General features: G+C 46.3%; 1 protein-coding gene across 2 annotated transcripts in view; it reads left to right on the top strand.

The window, feature by feature from the left end:
• BCL2L12 (BCL2 like 12) overlaps window positions 1-14,005 on the top strand; it is a 136,867-nt gene that overhangs the window by 75,656 nt on the left and 47,206 nt on the right. For both annotated transcript variants that reach the window (XM_078655260.1, XM_078655259.1), the window contains exons 3-4: window positions 4,317-4,358; window positions 10,123-10,299. In XM_078655260.1, the coding sequence (XP_078511386.1) occupies window positions 10,136-10,299 (164 nt within the window). In that variant the 5' untranslated portion in view covers window positions 4,317-4,358; window positions 10,123-10,135. The remainder of the gene's footprint in view (window positions 1-4,316; window positions 4,359-10,122; window positions 10,300-14,005) is intronic.

The raw sequence follows: 14,005 nt of genomic DNA, 5'->3' as shown, positions 1-14,005 counted from the left end.
AGGAGTCTCGGAACCAGATCTCACCTTGAGGCTCTACGCATCTTAAGATCTGACCCCCGCCCCTTGTTTGCTTTCTGTCTAGCTAAATTCCTGGCTTGGGCCTGGCGGATCAGATCTCTTAAGCTATTAGTAGTATACCACTAGTAAATTGCATACCCTGTTCTACTGCCCACATCGGTTGCATGTAAATCATGAAATGAAATGTTTTTATATTGTACTTATCTTTTTTTTTTTTAAATATATACATGTGTGCTTGTAATGCTTTTTAAGATATGTGCAAAATATCGAAATAAAGCTTGTTTCTACTACTTAGAAGGAGAATGCAACACTAAGCCAGTGGATGAGTGCATGAGTGCAAAGATGAGTGAAAGAGTGCATGTATGAAGATTTATTGAGTGCCTAAATCCATCAGTAACACAAAAGGCACTTTTGGTCAGTATTGCCAATACTTGTTAAGTTACTTTGGCCTTTTTAAACATTCATAAGTCTAGAGTTAACATTTTCTGTTGTATGTGTTAGTTTGTTGAGCAAATACCACCAACTGTGCTGCCTCTTTCCACTTTAGGTGGTACATTTACCAAGCTCAGTAGTAGTCTTTTTTTCGACTTTGGAAAGATAAAAAAACCTGAGTCAGCTTTGAGCCATTTACAGCCACATAACATTTTGAGCTGCCTCCCCAGTTTATCTTTGGCCACTTACAGCAGTTAGAAAGCATTTCCAATGTGAACTGTGGCTTCAGTCACTGTGGAACTTGTGTTGTGTATTTGTTCACCCACCAACAGTCGGTTAGGTGGGTGTCACTCGTAGATAAATGTTGGCAGTGCTGAACGCAGCTGTTTGGAATGGGGTATTTCTGGTAACAAAAGTATGAGAGCCACTTTAGGGCAGGGATTGGTATGTCTACATAAACTGAAAATAGAAGCACATTTATGCCACTTATAGCAGAGTGCAGCTGTGCGCATAAAACCTTAGCAGCCGTGCATCAAGTGTGGTTTAGAGAAGTTCCCTTTTTTATTGCCACATCTTATTGACTAATTTGTACATGTATTGGTATTTGCTTAGGAATAGGCAGGATAACTCATAAGATATTTCTAGTAACACATGTATTGTCAAAAGCATAGGTTTGAAATCCGAAAGTGAGGGAGACTTTTAAATAGATACTGGCAAGTAAGGTCTTACGTGTTAAGTTTATTGAAACACAAGGTTTGTAATTATGTTATGTTAATAACAGTTATATAGCGTGCAAATACAACTGGTCTCTTAGTTCTGGTAGTAGTTCAATAAGAGTACAAGACAGTCTGAACAGAAAGTATTTTAATGGCTCTTGGGTATGGAGTTCCTTGAACTGGAGACCCTCTGCAAAAGAAAAGGTTGGTGCAATGGTCAGTATTCTAATTGAATATTGAAATGTCCATATCTCTACCTTCATCTATTATCCATACTTAATGCATATCTCTTTGAGTGAAAAACATGTTTTATAAAACCGCTTGTAACCTAAAGCTCCCCACTGTGGTTGAGTTGAGAGAACAAATTTAAGAGAACCACAAATATAAGTTGATTCCTTCTACAGCAAGTCTGTACCATGCTTTGTTTCTTAGTTTAATCAAAAGAAAATTTGCGTCTCCAGCCCATTCCCCATAGGCCGAGGCACCCGGCAGGGCTGCCCTCTTTCGCCTTATTTATTTGCCCTGGCGATGGAGCCGCTGGCGGCGTGGGTACGGATGGACGCACAGCTGCGTGGCGTTGAATGGGAAGGGGGTCCGACCGACAGAATCGCGCTCTATGCCGATGATGTACTTTTCTTCCTTACGGACCTAAATAGATCAGGGCCAAGGGTCCTTGACATAATGCGCATATTCGGCGAAGCGTCTGGCCTTAATTTGAATGTACAGAAATCGAAACTATGGGTCCTGGGGAGCAGTGGAGACCTGGGTTCTTGGGCGTCGGCCCTCCAAGAGGCGGCGGGAGGCATTAAATATTTGGGCGTCTTTTTGACGGATGTGCCGGGAGTCTCGTGGTCCCGCAATGTGCTACCCGTGTGGGACAAAATACGGTCCGACATGAAGATATGGTCCAGGATGCCCTTGAACATTTATGGCGGCTCGGCCATCTTTAAGATGGTAGCTCTACCCCGTATTCTATACCAACTTCAAAACCATCCGTATCCTATCCCACCGCAGTGGTTTAGGCAGGTGAATTCGGCACTGGGTCAGTTCTTGTGGGCTGGGGGGGCAGCAAGGGTGGCACTCCGCACCTGCTTCCTCTCGACCTATTGTGGGGGACTGGCCACGTCCGACGTCCAGTCCTACTATCAAGCGTCACACCTTTTGGTCCTCAATGAGTGGTGGTATGGGGACCGGGGCGACCCGACCTATGCCCTGGAGAGATATCTGATGGACCCAGACTCGCTGCATACTATCTTATATTCGGCAGGCATCAGAAAAAGGCTCCCAATGGTCACTCGGGTAGTCTTCCGGGTGTGGCGTGACACCCTCGGTCGCATGGGGTGGTGGAATAGGCTGACGGGGGAAACCCCGTTGTGGCACAACGGGAGGTTGCCGGCGCTGGCGTCCCTGCGGGGATTCGATGACTGGGACGCAATAGGCATCTCGGCGCTGGGCCACGTCATGAAGGGCTCGGTCCTTAAGTCCTTTCAAGCCCTACGGGACGAATTTGATATGCCCCAATCTCAATTCTTTAGATACTTACAGCTCCGACACGCCCTGTCCCCTGCAATAGTTGGCTTAACATCATTGCCGGAGTTCAGCCCCCTGGAGGCCAAGGTATTCATGGGGGAATTGGAGACCAAGAAAATATCTAACATATATCAAACGCTTGTTACATACTGCTCCCCCACCCTGGATAAATTGCGTTCTGTTTGGGAGGGTGAGTTGGGGGTCTTGGAGGAGGAAGACTGGAGAGAAGCCCTGGAGGCCCCAAGGGGAGCAGCGGTTGCGGTGCGCTTGCGCTTCATTCAATTTAAATACCTGCATAGGGCGTACTTTACGAGGGAGCGATTGTGGAAGGCGGGGCTGATAGCCTCCCCGGATTGCCTGCGATGTGGGTGCTCAGTTGGCTCCTTTCTGCATACGGTATGGGAGTGTGTGAGACTGCAGAGATTCTGGACTGGTGTGTGGGACAGTCTGGCAGAGGTATTGGGCTGGGATCTTCCCCGTTCACCGAAGTTAGGCCTTCTCCATGTCATGGAACAAGTGGGGGGAAATGTGTATAAACGTCATCTGCTTCTCCTGGGCCTTACGGTGGCAAAAAGGGACATAGCTCGGGCCTGGAAGGCTCCTAGAGCCCCCTTGGGGGAAGTGTGGAAACGGGGCATGGATTTTAACATGGGGCTAGAACGCCCCCTATTTGAGGCCAGGGGGTGCCCCAAAAAACATTTTCGGATCTGGAAAAGATGGGCGGATTACAGAGGCCTGTTGCTGGACCCTCCGGCGCTGCGGGCCACTGACGCAGAACACTTGCTTAACTGACTCTGGGTGAACTGGTACACACGCAGATACTGAGCTTACTAGGCTCATCTTTATGGACAATGTAGACACCGTGCGGAGTGGGGGTGGGTACCGGGTGGGGAATACTGAGGGTGGGAATTTGGGGGAATGTTGATTGAATAACTGGATTATGATGATCATTCTATGCACACTGCCTCTCTGACTCTTAGGGAGCGGTGATTCTCTGTATTCTGTCAACTACAAAACTCTAATAAAATTTTGTTCTGCAAAAGAAAAATTTGCCTTTCCAGGTTCTCTTGTTAAATGTTGTCGCTTGAGAACAGAAATCAATAGAAACCTCCAGCTGAAAGAACAAGAAAAGAAAGTAAAAACTGATCGACGTCTCCCTATCACCAGGTGTAGACTACAGAACCAGTGCCTGCTCAAAGTTCCCCCCTGTGCCGCCCATCCCACGCCTCCATTCGTGTATAAGCTGACCCACCTCTGATAACATGCTCCTCCAGGATTGTGGCGGAAGCCGGGTATCCCTCCAGTTCTAGGAACAGGTGAGGGATGGTGCGGCTGAGGGTGCAGCCTCCCTTTAGCAGTACGGTAGTTGGCGTCCCGTGATGACCACTCATCCTGCCTTCTATAGCAGCAGCCCTCCTGTCGGTTCATTGCTTCATCAGGCTCCTGACACACCTCAGCCCCATCATTTGTCTGAGCTCCGGCTTCCCACAACGACTCATCCACTTCCTTTTCTTCTGCTGATAATCTTGGGAAAGAGATGGAAGTCATGTCTTTGTGTTGTTCTTTCTTTGGGTTGTTTGTCCTTTCTCCCTTTTGACCTCTCTGCTTTCTTTTCCTGGTTGCTGCAGAAGAAGGGGAAGGGCAGGCCAAGTGTGCTATCCCGTAAGTCTTTGCTCTCCTCTTCTGTCCTGTGACAATGTGCACAGAGTTTCTTTGTTTGAAAAGATAGCAATCCCTAAACGCCAACTAACCCGCTCCCCATCCATCAACCCATATAATCGGCATCCTATTTAGAGACACTCAATAATAAAAGCAGTAATCACCATTAGGTCCACAGTGTCTGTCTTACGTAGTCCTATCTATGCCTAAAAGGATAAGCACTTGCAACAGTTTAAGCTACTTTTATTTACCTGTTTTGATAATTAACACATGAATAAAAGGCATCATCTTTGCCAATAGCTTAAGCTCTTGTAAATGTAAGACCTATTGCATTTCAAAGTAGTGGCTGACAATGTCCCATGGTGCTTGGAAAGTGAAAGTGTGCATGGCACGCTGAATGTTGCAGGAAAGCATGTCATGCCTACAGTAGGAGAAACTCATTAAGGAAGATAGTGCTTGCAGACTAAATAAGACATACCGGGAAACAACCGAAGGAAAAGTGCCAGTCCTCATGGGAGGTTACAAATGAAGACAAGGCGGTAATAAGGGGCAAGAAAACAAAGGTTACAAGGATGTTATAGTTGGCAAAAAGAATTTTAAAAGCCTTGGAAATTCACTGTCACTCTGTGGGCACATTTCACAACAAAATGTGGGGATAAGAAATTCAAGGCTTCATACCTTTTCATCCAGCTTATACGAAGCAGATACTCACTGTATCCTCAGGAAGGCCAATGATGCAGACATTGTTGAGGCGGGAACAGACCTCATCATCCTCTAACCTGTCTTCCACAACATGAAGCTGTTCAGTGAGGAGCTTGGGGCATTGTTAGATCAGCTGTGCAGGTGGTCAACTCTTTAATGGACAGGGCATTACTGGTGACTTTCTCTAATGATGTACAGTGGGTTTCCATCAGTAGGGCAATACCAATAGTTAAGGCATCCACTTTGACCTCCTGGGCTAAGGAGGTCTCTGCTATGGCTGTCAAAATCATATCTAGTTTATCAGGTGTCCCCTTAGGTATTCTCCGGGGTCTATTGCCATTGAAGACTCTGGCTCTTCCATGTTAATAGGTTTTGTTTCACAAACACACAAAAGAAGGGGGACTGGAAGCATTCTAGAAACAGAGATCCAGTACCCATGCTCCCTAGAATCTACGTTACGATCACTAGAGGGTAGCTGTTCCAAGGGAAAGCTGACCAGTCTTGTCCCTAAAGGGACATGTGAGGGAACTCTATCCAGGAAAATAGGTAGGCTATTCAAGAGTGGGGAATTCCTCCTTGTTGAAGAAGTGCCCTCACACACCCAAGCAGGTGTCATGCTTCACCATTGGGTGTTTCTCCTTGTGGGGAAGGCGCTGCTGTCCCCCACGGGTCCCGTACATCTTTAACAAGGAGTAATTGCCCCCTAGAATAGCCAACCTATTTTTCTGGATAGAGTTCCCGTCACCTGTCCCTTTAGCGACCAAACTGGTCAGCTTCCCTTTGGAACAGCTACCCTCTAATGATCGCAGTAGGTTTTGTTTGGCAGGCCTCTTAAGTCTTTGGACGAGAAGTGTCATGTGAATTGCCCATTCACAACTATTGAGCAAGTAATCCAGTTAGAGTGAGCAAAAGTGTCTTGGATCAAGAACCTGAGGGCATCACAAAGCAGCAAAGAGCGTAATTGGTCACCGGTGGGTTTCTCAGTTTGTCTGTCGCCATGTTCTGGGGAGAATGGGAGAATAAACCCCTATGTGGTCTTATGTGCGCTCCCTGATACATTGCTTGCAATCCACGCCTAGGAACAGGGACAGTAGTCAGGCACGTCTCATTTCATGATGGATGACGTCCCGCTAGACAAGTTCCTTTATATGGCAGGGAAAGTCCAGGTACCTGAGACCGCCCCACTTTCATTTAGTTAGATTAATTATTTCCTGCTCGGGGGGGGGGGGGGGGGAGATGTCTGTGATTATAGTAGTTGTTGTAATAAGGGTGTGTTGAAAGATATGGGGGATGGGTTCAGTGATAGGATGATGATGATGATGATGATGGCTATGATGATAGTTATTGTATTGTAGCATTTTTATAGCACTTGTTACCCCTCTATGGAACACTGAAACGCTTATTCACAAGGATAGTATGCTACACTGTGGGGAGCTGTGGTTAGAAGTGTGTTGTTTTACCTTGAGCCTATGTGGGAAGGGGGTTCAATCAGACCCCCCAGGATATAGCGGCATGGATTAGCAAATTTAGCAACACAAATATGGAAATTTAGCTGCAAAAATATGGAAATTTAGCGGCATTTTTGCGGCACTTCATTTTACTCATAAACATTCATTTTCAGCTTTAAAACAATGAAAACTGTTTTAGCAGAGTATTCCACTTTGAAATAGGCCCCGACGTGATGTTATTTCCTGTGATGTCCCTTCCACTACCCCTAGCATTTTAGTGAATTGACGCCCATGCTCTAGTTGCCCATTTACCCCCTCACCTTCCATGTTCAGTGTGCCTGTATTTCCGTGCAATGAAAATCATACCGAGCTGCTAACATTATTAGTGTTTTTATACTGACTACATCAGACCAGATTATTTTAATGGCCACCCCATTCATGATTACCAGCAGTTAGTTGTCGGCCTCAGTTCTTCAGGAGTCAAACACTGGGTGAGGTACCTGAGTGAGTGAGGTGCACCGGGGGACACTGGTTGATGTGCATCAGGAGGGTGAATGGTGACATGCTGCAGCAAAGTACAGGATAATATACACCTGGGGACACGAGTGATCCACCTCTGCCGCCTGCTTGGTGATGTGCATGAAAGGTGCGCTCAGTGATATCCCGTAGTCAAACAATGGGTGAGATGCCTGAGTGAGTGAGATGCACCAGGGGACACTGGGTTCAGTTTACATTTATGCATCCTGTACTACCAAAATGGAAATGGCATCATGGAAGTCCACCAGTACACTTCGTGCCCTCATCTATAAATATTTCGATTCATAATTTTATGTGAACCCTGATTTCCTGCATTGCCAGAAAAGTGAAGAATTATCCTTCATTTTCGTGGGCACTTATGTCAAATTTGCGGCATTTTTACAAAAGTGCCGATTTCGAGGGAAACCACGATATCGCGAAATCCTGGAGGGTCTGTTCAGTGGCAAAGACTTGGTAAGAAATACTGTGGCAAGGGCAATTGTGATAAATATGTTTGCAAGGATATGGTGGTGGGTATGGTATAAAGGGCAACGATGCTAGGTTTGGTAACAAGAATGTGATGGAAATGGGATAAGGGCTCGGGCAATGCAAATGACTATAAGGGCTGCAGTGATGTGTGTTGTAAGCAGGTTAATAACGACAGGTATGGTGAAATAGACTATGATATTATAGGTTCTGGTGACACGTATAAGGCAGCATATGATATTATAGGTTCTGGTGACACGTATAAGGCAGCGGAGAAAGGTATTATGGCATGTGCTAAAGTAATGGGTTTGGTGCTTGTTATACATGCTATACTGGGTATGTATGCTATATTGATAGGTATGATACCAAGAGCTCTGATGGCTGTTTTGGTCCAAGGATTACAGTGATAGGTTTTGTGGCAAGGCCTACAGCGATGTTATGGTGGTAGGGAGGGCTAAAGTGATGGATATGCTGATAGGGTATAGAGATGATATTCGAGCAGGGGTATTACGGGTATGGTCGTAAGGACTATGAGGACTGAGAGGGTGGATATGATAAGGCTATGGAACAGGCTATGGAACAGGGTATGGCATCAAGGGTTTTAGTGATTGGTATGATGGCAAGGGCTGTAGTGAATGGTATGTAAAATACACCAATGGAAATGGGAGGAGTGCTTTCAAATAGTCTAACCTTGCAATCGCTCGGGTAGTATACCGACCTCTCATTTTTTTTTGCCCACTGTGCCACTCGGGATAAAGGCTCACCGTACACAAATCAGTACTGATCCTGCTCCTCATGAGAACAGTCCATCATGAACTGCCAGGGTAAGCCCCCTCCAGAAGGCACCCCAAGAAACTCCAGATTGGTTTCAGCCCCATTTGGCCTGGTCGGTGAGGATAAGCTTGGATCCCGTGAGGATTGGACCCGCATCTGGGAATGCTGTTTAGCCATATAGGATGCTACATAAAACACACAAAATGTAATGGAAGGAATATTTGCAAACAGTCTAGCCAGAGTCAATCACTTGGGCAGCATTCAAAACCAAGCCACTGTGCCACTCCAGACAAAGACCTGCCTTGGTATGTAGCAAGCACTAAAGTGATGTTACAATGATAGATATGGGTAGTATGATGGTATGTAGCAAGGATATGGTGTGAAGATTGTTTGGGTAGGCTATGGTGAGAGGTGTGGTTGTATGGGCTGCAGTGATGATTGTGATAACAGGATCTAGAGAATTGGTTGGGTAGCAAGGGTGGGAAAGGCCCGAGTTCTTTTCTGATGTTAGGGGCTATGAAGATTAGTACAGTGGTATGGACTACTGTGGATTTAGGATGGTAAGTGCTTTTGGTAATGGGTATGATCTGGGGCTTGCGCTTATGGTGGCAAGGACTACAATGAATTTATTATGGCAAGGCAGCTGATCGCTGCACTAGTGGCCTTCAGATGGATGTGGGCTCAGCGGCTGAGTGAGGTCTGTAGCTGAAGACATTACATTAGAGGGCTTTTAATCATATTATTATTCTGAGCTTGTGCTTAGAATTCGTGAAGTTCAGTAACAAGCCTTTATTCTGGTTTGAAATCCCCTGAAAATGGCCTTCAGGGGTAGTGGTATGAAGGTGCCCCTGAGGAAGGAAGAGTCTGAAGTTGGACATATTTTTATGAATTTAAAAAAAAAAAAAAAATTGAATAAAAACTTTGATAGAAATCCAGAGGTCAATCCGCCTTCTTTCGAGGTATCCTACTGCACAGAAACAGGAAATGGAAGTCTCGTCAAGGCCGTCCCCCTCAAGTATTGTATCCGATAGAAACCGGGCATTCAGAGACCAAATTGTCTGTCCTTCAAGCATGCTGCCATACAGAAACCTTGAAATCCGTTGAAAACCTGTCTGTGTCCCCTGGCATGCCACCACACACATACAGGAATCCAGGCCCCAGAAATCATCACCCCAGGCTTGGTACTGTGCATAAACTGGTATTCCAGGCCCCAACCGGTCTGTCTGAATCAGCAAGCTTCCATGATGAAAACATGAATACAAGCCTCAACAAAAGAGCAGCAGCTTGTGTCCCTCACTCCTGCCCTCAACCCCCTCCCCAGGGTCCAACACTGGAGTAAACACTAAGGGATTAGCCGCCTCAAATCCCCAACCTTTTCCAAAATGGTAGTTTCTCTCTAATCATTTACATTATATAGTTTGCACCTAGTAATAATCCTAACATTATATCACCAAGTCATTCTTTGCATGAGAACAAATTCCAAAAAATTGTTCTTCCATTCGAGGTGCCTTTTAGGTTTCAAATGCCCTTTATCCTCATTATTTTTCAAAATGCATTAATATTTTTACATCCAGTCAATTCATTGGCAGCCGACTCATTTCTTCCACTTTAGGACTTTCTCATCCTCAACAGCCTCTTCTTCTGGGCATGCTGCTGATCATAACTAGGGAATTCAGAGCCCACCAACCAGTGTGTCCCTCCCAAGCATGCTAGCATACAGATGAGTGGGTTCAGGCCCAAGCAAGCGCCTCTAATGTGTTCAGTAAAATGCAGCACAGGTGGAAGTTTTCTCGAGGTGTTCCTTTGCGTTTTCTTACCTTTTGATCGTTTTACTCTCACAGGCTCCAGTAAAGGATGGATAAGCATCACCCAGCCCACGTCATGCCGCAGGCGACCATTAAGGAGGAAACTAAGCATGTCCTGGAGGCCTTCTTAAAGCGCTCGCTGAGCCAGGAAGAAGGGTCCCGTGTTGGCCATGTGGGACGGGCGTACCACGATCATACCAAATACAGCCACAGGTATGTTACAAGCAACACAGTGGTTTGTCCCAAGGGCAGGGAGGGGCAGTCTGCTAATGCAAAAACACCTGAAACCAGAGCAAGGACAGTAGGGACTAGTTTAGGGTCAGTTTCATGTGTTTTGTTTCTTCTTTGACGTTACTTAGCGGCGTGTGGACAATATCATAGTCTCTGGACTCCAACATACTGGCTGTGGAAATAACGACGTTTTCTATGACTTCTCAGGAAGTAGTTTCGCCTGTCTAATTCTGTGGCTAGTCACTCACAAGAGAATGTGAAACAATTGTGCTATTGTTGTGGTTTACAGTCTAGTCAGCGGGTAAGGGAGTTAACTGCCACTCATAAATAAAAGCACCATCTCAAAGTGTCTTTAAAAAACTGGCAAAGCTATATTTATTATAAACAGGCAAACATTTTCCTTGAAGTATATGTTAATATCCCTAGTTTTTTATTTATTTTTATTCTGGTGAAATGGTACTTTGATTTCTAGGCAGTTTAGCATAGCTGACATTTTTATAAGTTAACTGTAAGGGGTACTCAAAATTCCAAATGTGACCTGCAGAGAAGCAAAACGTGCACCAGGCGCAAAGGAATCAACCAGGAACACTCCAGACTATGGACACATTTTCAAAGTAAGTAAAAATGAGACTATTTTTGCTATTGAAATTATAAACTTAACAGTGATTAGGTCAAATGTCACTGTGTTTTGTCAAAATTCGGCCCAGCTACATAGTGCTTAAATCTAAAATGTAAGTTGTGCAAATGCATACCATCTAAAAACGGTTAAGTGCTACGTTACCAGAGAGGCTCAGGCTTCACCTGTTTACGTGATAAAAACCTATTTTTCTTCTTTTACGTCTAATTAAGTAGAAGGAATGGCATTTTAATGGCTCTCATTAATAAATAAGGAAAATGAAAACCATTCGTTAACATCAATTACTATCACATAAGTTGCTACTGTAACATTCCTAAGTTGTCACAATTTCTGTCTTTTAAGAAACACCGACTTGTAGCTCCCAAGTTAATGGGTTTATGACCCCTCATTGCTCCTGAAGTCTCACAGAGGGAATATGTGTTAGGATGAGTGGGAGGGAGACCAAGAACAAGCACAAGTCTGCCATTTGTAAAACTGGAGCTCTATGGGCTTATTTTTTGCCATCAAGTGCCTCGCTTGATCAGGAACTGAATCAGGGTGCTGTAAAAGATGGAGTAGATTGTGCTTGAATTCTAACTCGCTTTGGAAGATGCACAATCGCCGTTATGTGTACATTATAAAAACCACTACAGTCACTGTAAAGGCAGAGAGATGCTAGTGATTGACGAAAAAATAGACCACCTCCTTGAAAAAATTCCTGTGTGACTGGCTAAGGATTAAGGAGGGCTGACTCCTTCTTCGCCCTGAATCTCTGGACCCGACTTCTCCTAGTGCTAGAAAAGCTGGCAAGCACCAGACACAGAAGGCCAGGAGGAGCAAGAATATCACTGCCTGCGAATCTCCATCACTGAGGAGGGAGTAAAAAAAGATCAAAGGAACAGAAACTGAACCGTCTGAAAGAAAACCAGTAAGACCAGTGGTGACTTGACTCTTGCTGTGGTCTAGATTGGAAGTTGAGGGGTGTTATTGCCACTTGAACCTATAGCCTGGTCTCCAGGAGGCGTTCTCTGTACTAATGGGAACTTGTAAAACACTGTCATCAGCTACTTTTTAAATAAGGACATGTGCCACCCATGAATGAAAATGTGCTTTTGTTAATTGGCAGCATTTTTGTGAAAATCGCCTTCTTTGACCCGTTAACCGCGGCGCAAATTCTGCCGCGGGTGATTTATGGAGTGGGCGTGTTTCGGACGGCCTCCGGCTGTCCTCCGCCCATGCCCACTGTGACGTTGGATGGCCGGGGGCCGACCGAGGCAGCGAACGGGTTAAAACCATCCGGAGGTGGGGCTGAAATATGGCTGGGTCCAAACTGGGCTGGTGTATGTAGTGAGCAAAAGAATGATGGATTAACCCCAGATCTTTGTGACTGGGGGTGAATGTTTGCATTGTCCAGACTTCCGTCCATCAATTGTTTCTTTTGAATACGTGGAGTCCCATCATCCTTCACAACCCTGGAGGCTGAAAAGAATCCAAAGGACCAATACGTGGAGCCCATCATCCTTCACAACCCTGGGAGCTGAAAGGAATCCAAAGGACTGATACGCGGGGCCCATCATCCTTCACAACCCTGGAGGCTGAAAAGAATCCAAAGGACCAATACGTGGAGCCCATCATCCTTCACAACCCTGGGAGCTGAAAGGAATCCAAAGGACTGATACGCGGGGCCCATCATCCTTCACAACGCTGGGGGCTGAAAGGAATCCAAAGGACCAATACGCGGAGCCCAGCATCCTTCACAACCCTGGAGTCTGAAAGGAATCCAAAGGACCAATACGTGGAGCCCATCATCCTTCACAACCCTGGGAGCTGAAAGGAATCCAAAGGACTGATACGCGGGCCCATCATCCTTCACAACCCTGGAGGCTGAAAAGAATCCAAAGGACCAATACGTGGAGCCCATCATCCTTCACAACCCTGGGAGCTGAAAGGAATCCAAAGGACTGATACGCGGGGCCCATCATCCTTCACAACGCTGGGGGCTGAAAGGAATCCAAAGGACCAATACGCGGAGCCCAGCATCCTTCACAACCCTGGAGTCTGAAAGGAATCCAAAGGACTGATACTCGGAGCCCATCATCCTTCACAACCCTGGAGGCTGAAAAGAATCCAAAGGACCAATACGTGGAGCCCATCATCCTTCACAACCCTGGGAGCTGAAAGGAATCCAAAGGACTGATACGCGGGGCCCATCATCCTTCACAACGCTGGGGGCTGAAAGGAATCCAAAGGACCAATACGCGGAGCCCAGCATCCTTCACAACCCTGGAGTCTGAAAGGAATCCAAAGGACTGATACTCGGAGCCCAGCATCCTTCACAACCCTGGAGGCTGAAAAGAATCCAAAGGACCAATACGTGGAGCCCATCATCCTTCACAACCCTGGGAGCTGAAAGGAATCCAAAGGACTGATACACGGGGCCCATCATCCTTCACAACGCTGGAGTCTGAAAGGAATCCAAAGGACTGATACGCGGGGCTCATCATCCTTCACAACGCTGGAGGCTGAAAGGAATCCAAAGGACTGATACGCGGGGCTCATCATCCTTCACAACGCTGGGGGCTGAAAGGAATCCAAAGGACTGATACGCGGAGCCCAGCCTCCTTCACAACCCTGGGGGCTGAAAGGAATCCAAAGGACTGATACACGGGGCCCATCATCCTTCACAACGCTGGAGTCTGAAAGGAATCCAAAGGACTGATACACGGGGCCCATCATCCTTCACAACCCTGGAGGCTGAAAGGAATCCAAAGGACTGATACGCGGGGCTCATCATCCTTCACAACGCTGGGGGCTGAAAGGAATCCAAAGGACTGATACGCGGAGCCCAGCCTCCTTCACAACCCTGGGGGCTGAAAGGAATCCAAAGGACTGATACACGAGCCCATCATCCTTCACAACGCTGGAGTCTGAAAGGAATCCAAAGGACTGATATGCGGGGCTCATCATCCTTCACAACGCTGGGGGCTGAAAGGAATCCAAAGGACTGATACGCGGGGCTCATCATCCTTCACAACGCTGGGGGCTGAAAGGAATCCAAAGGACCAATACGCG

Source organism: Lissotriton helveticus, chromosome 7, assembly GCF_964261635.1.
Source record: "Lissotriton helveticus chromosome 7, aLisHel1.1, whole genome shotgun sequence".
Taxonomy (NCBI): Eukaryota; Metazoa; Chordata; class Amphibia; order Caudata; family Salamandridae; genus Lissotriton; species Lissotriton helveticus.
Note: the sequence above shows the minus strand (reverse complement) of the source record. Positions and strands in the feature narration are given on the sequence as shown.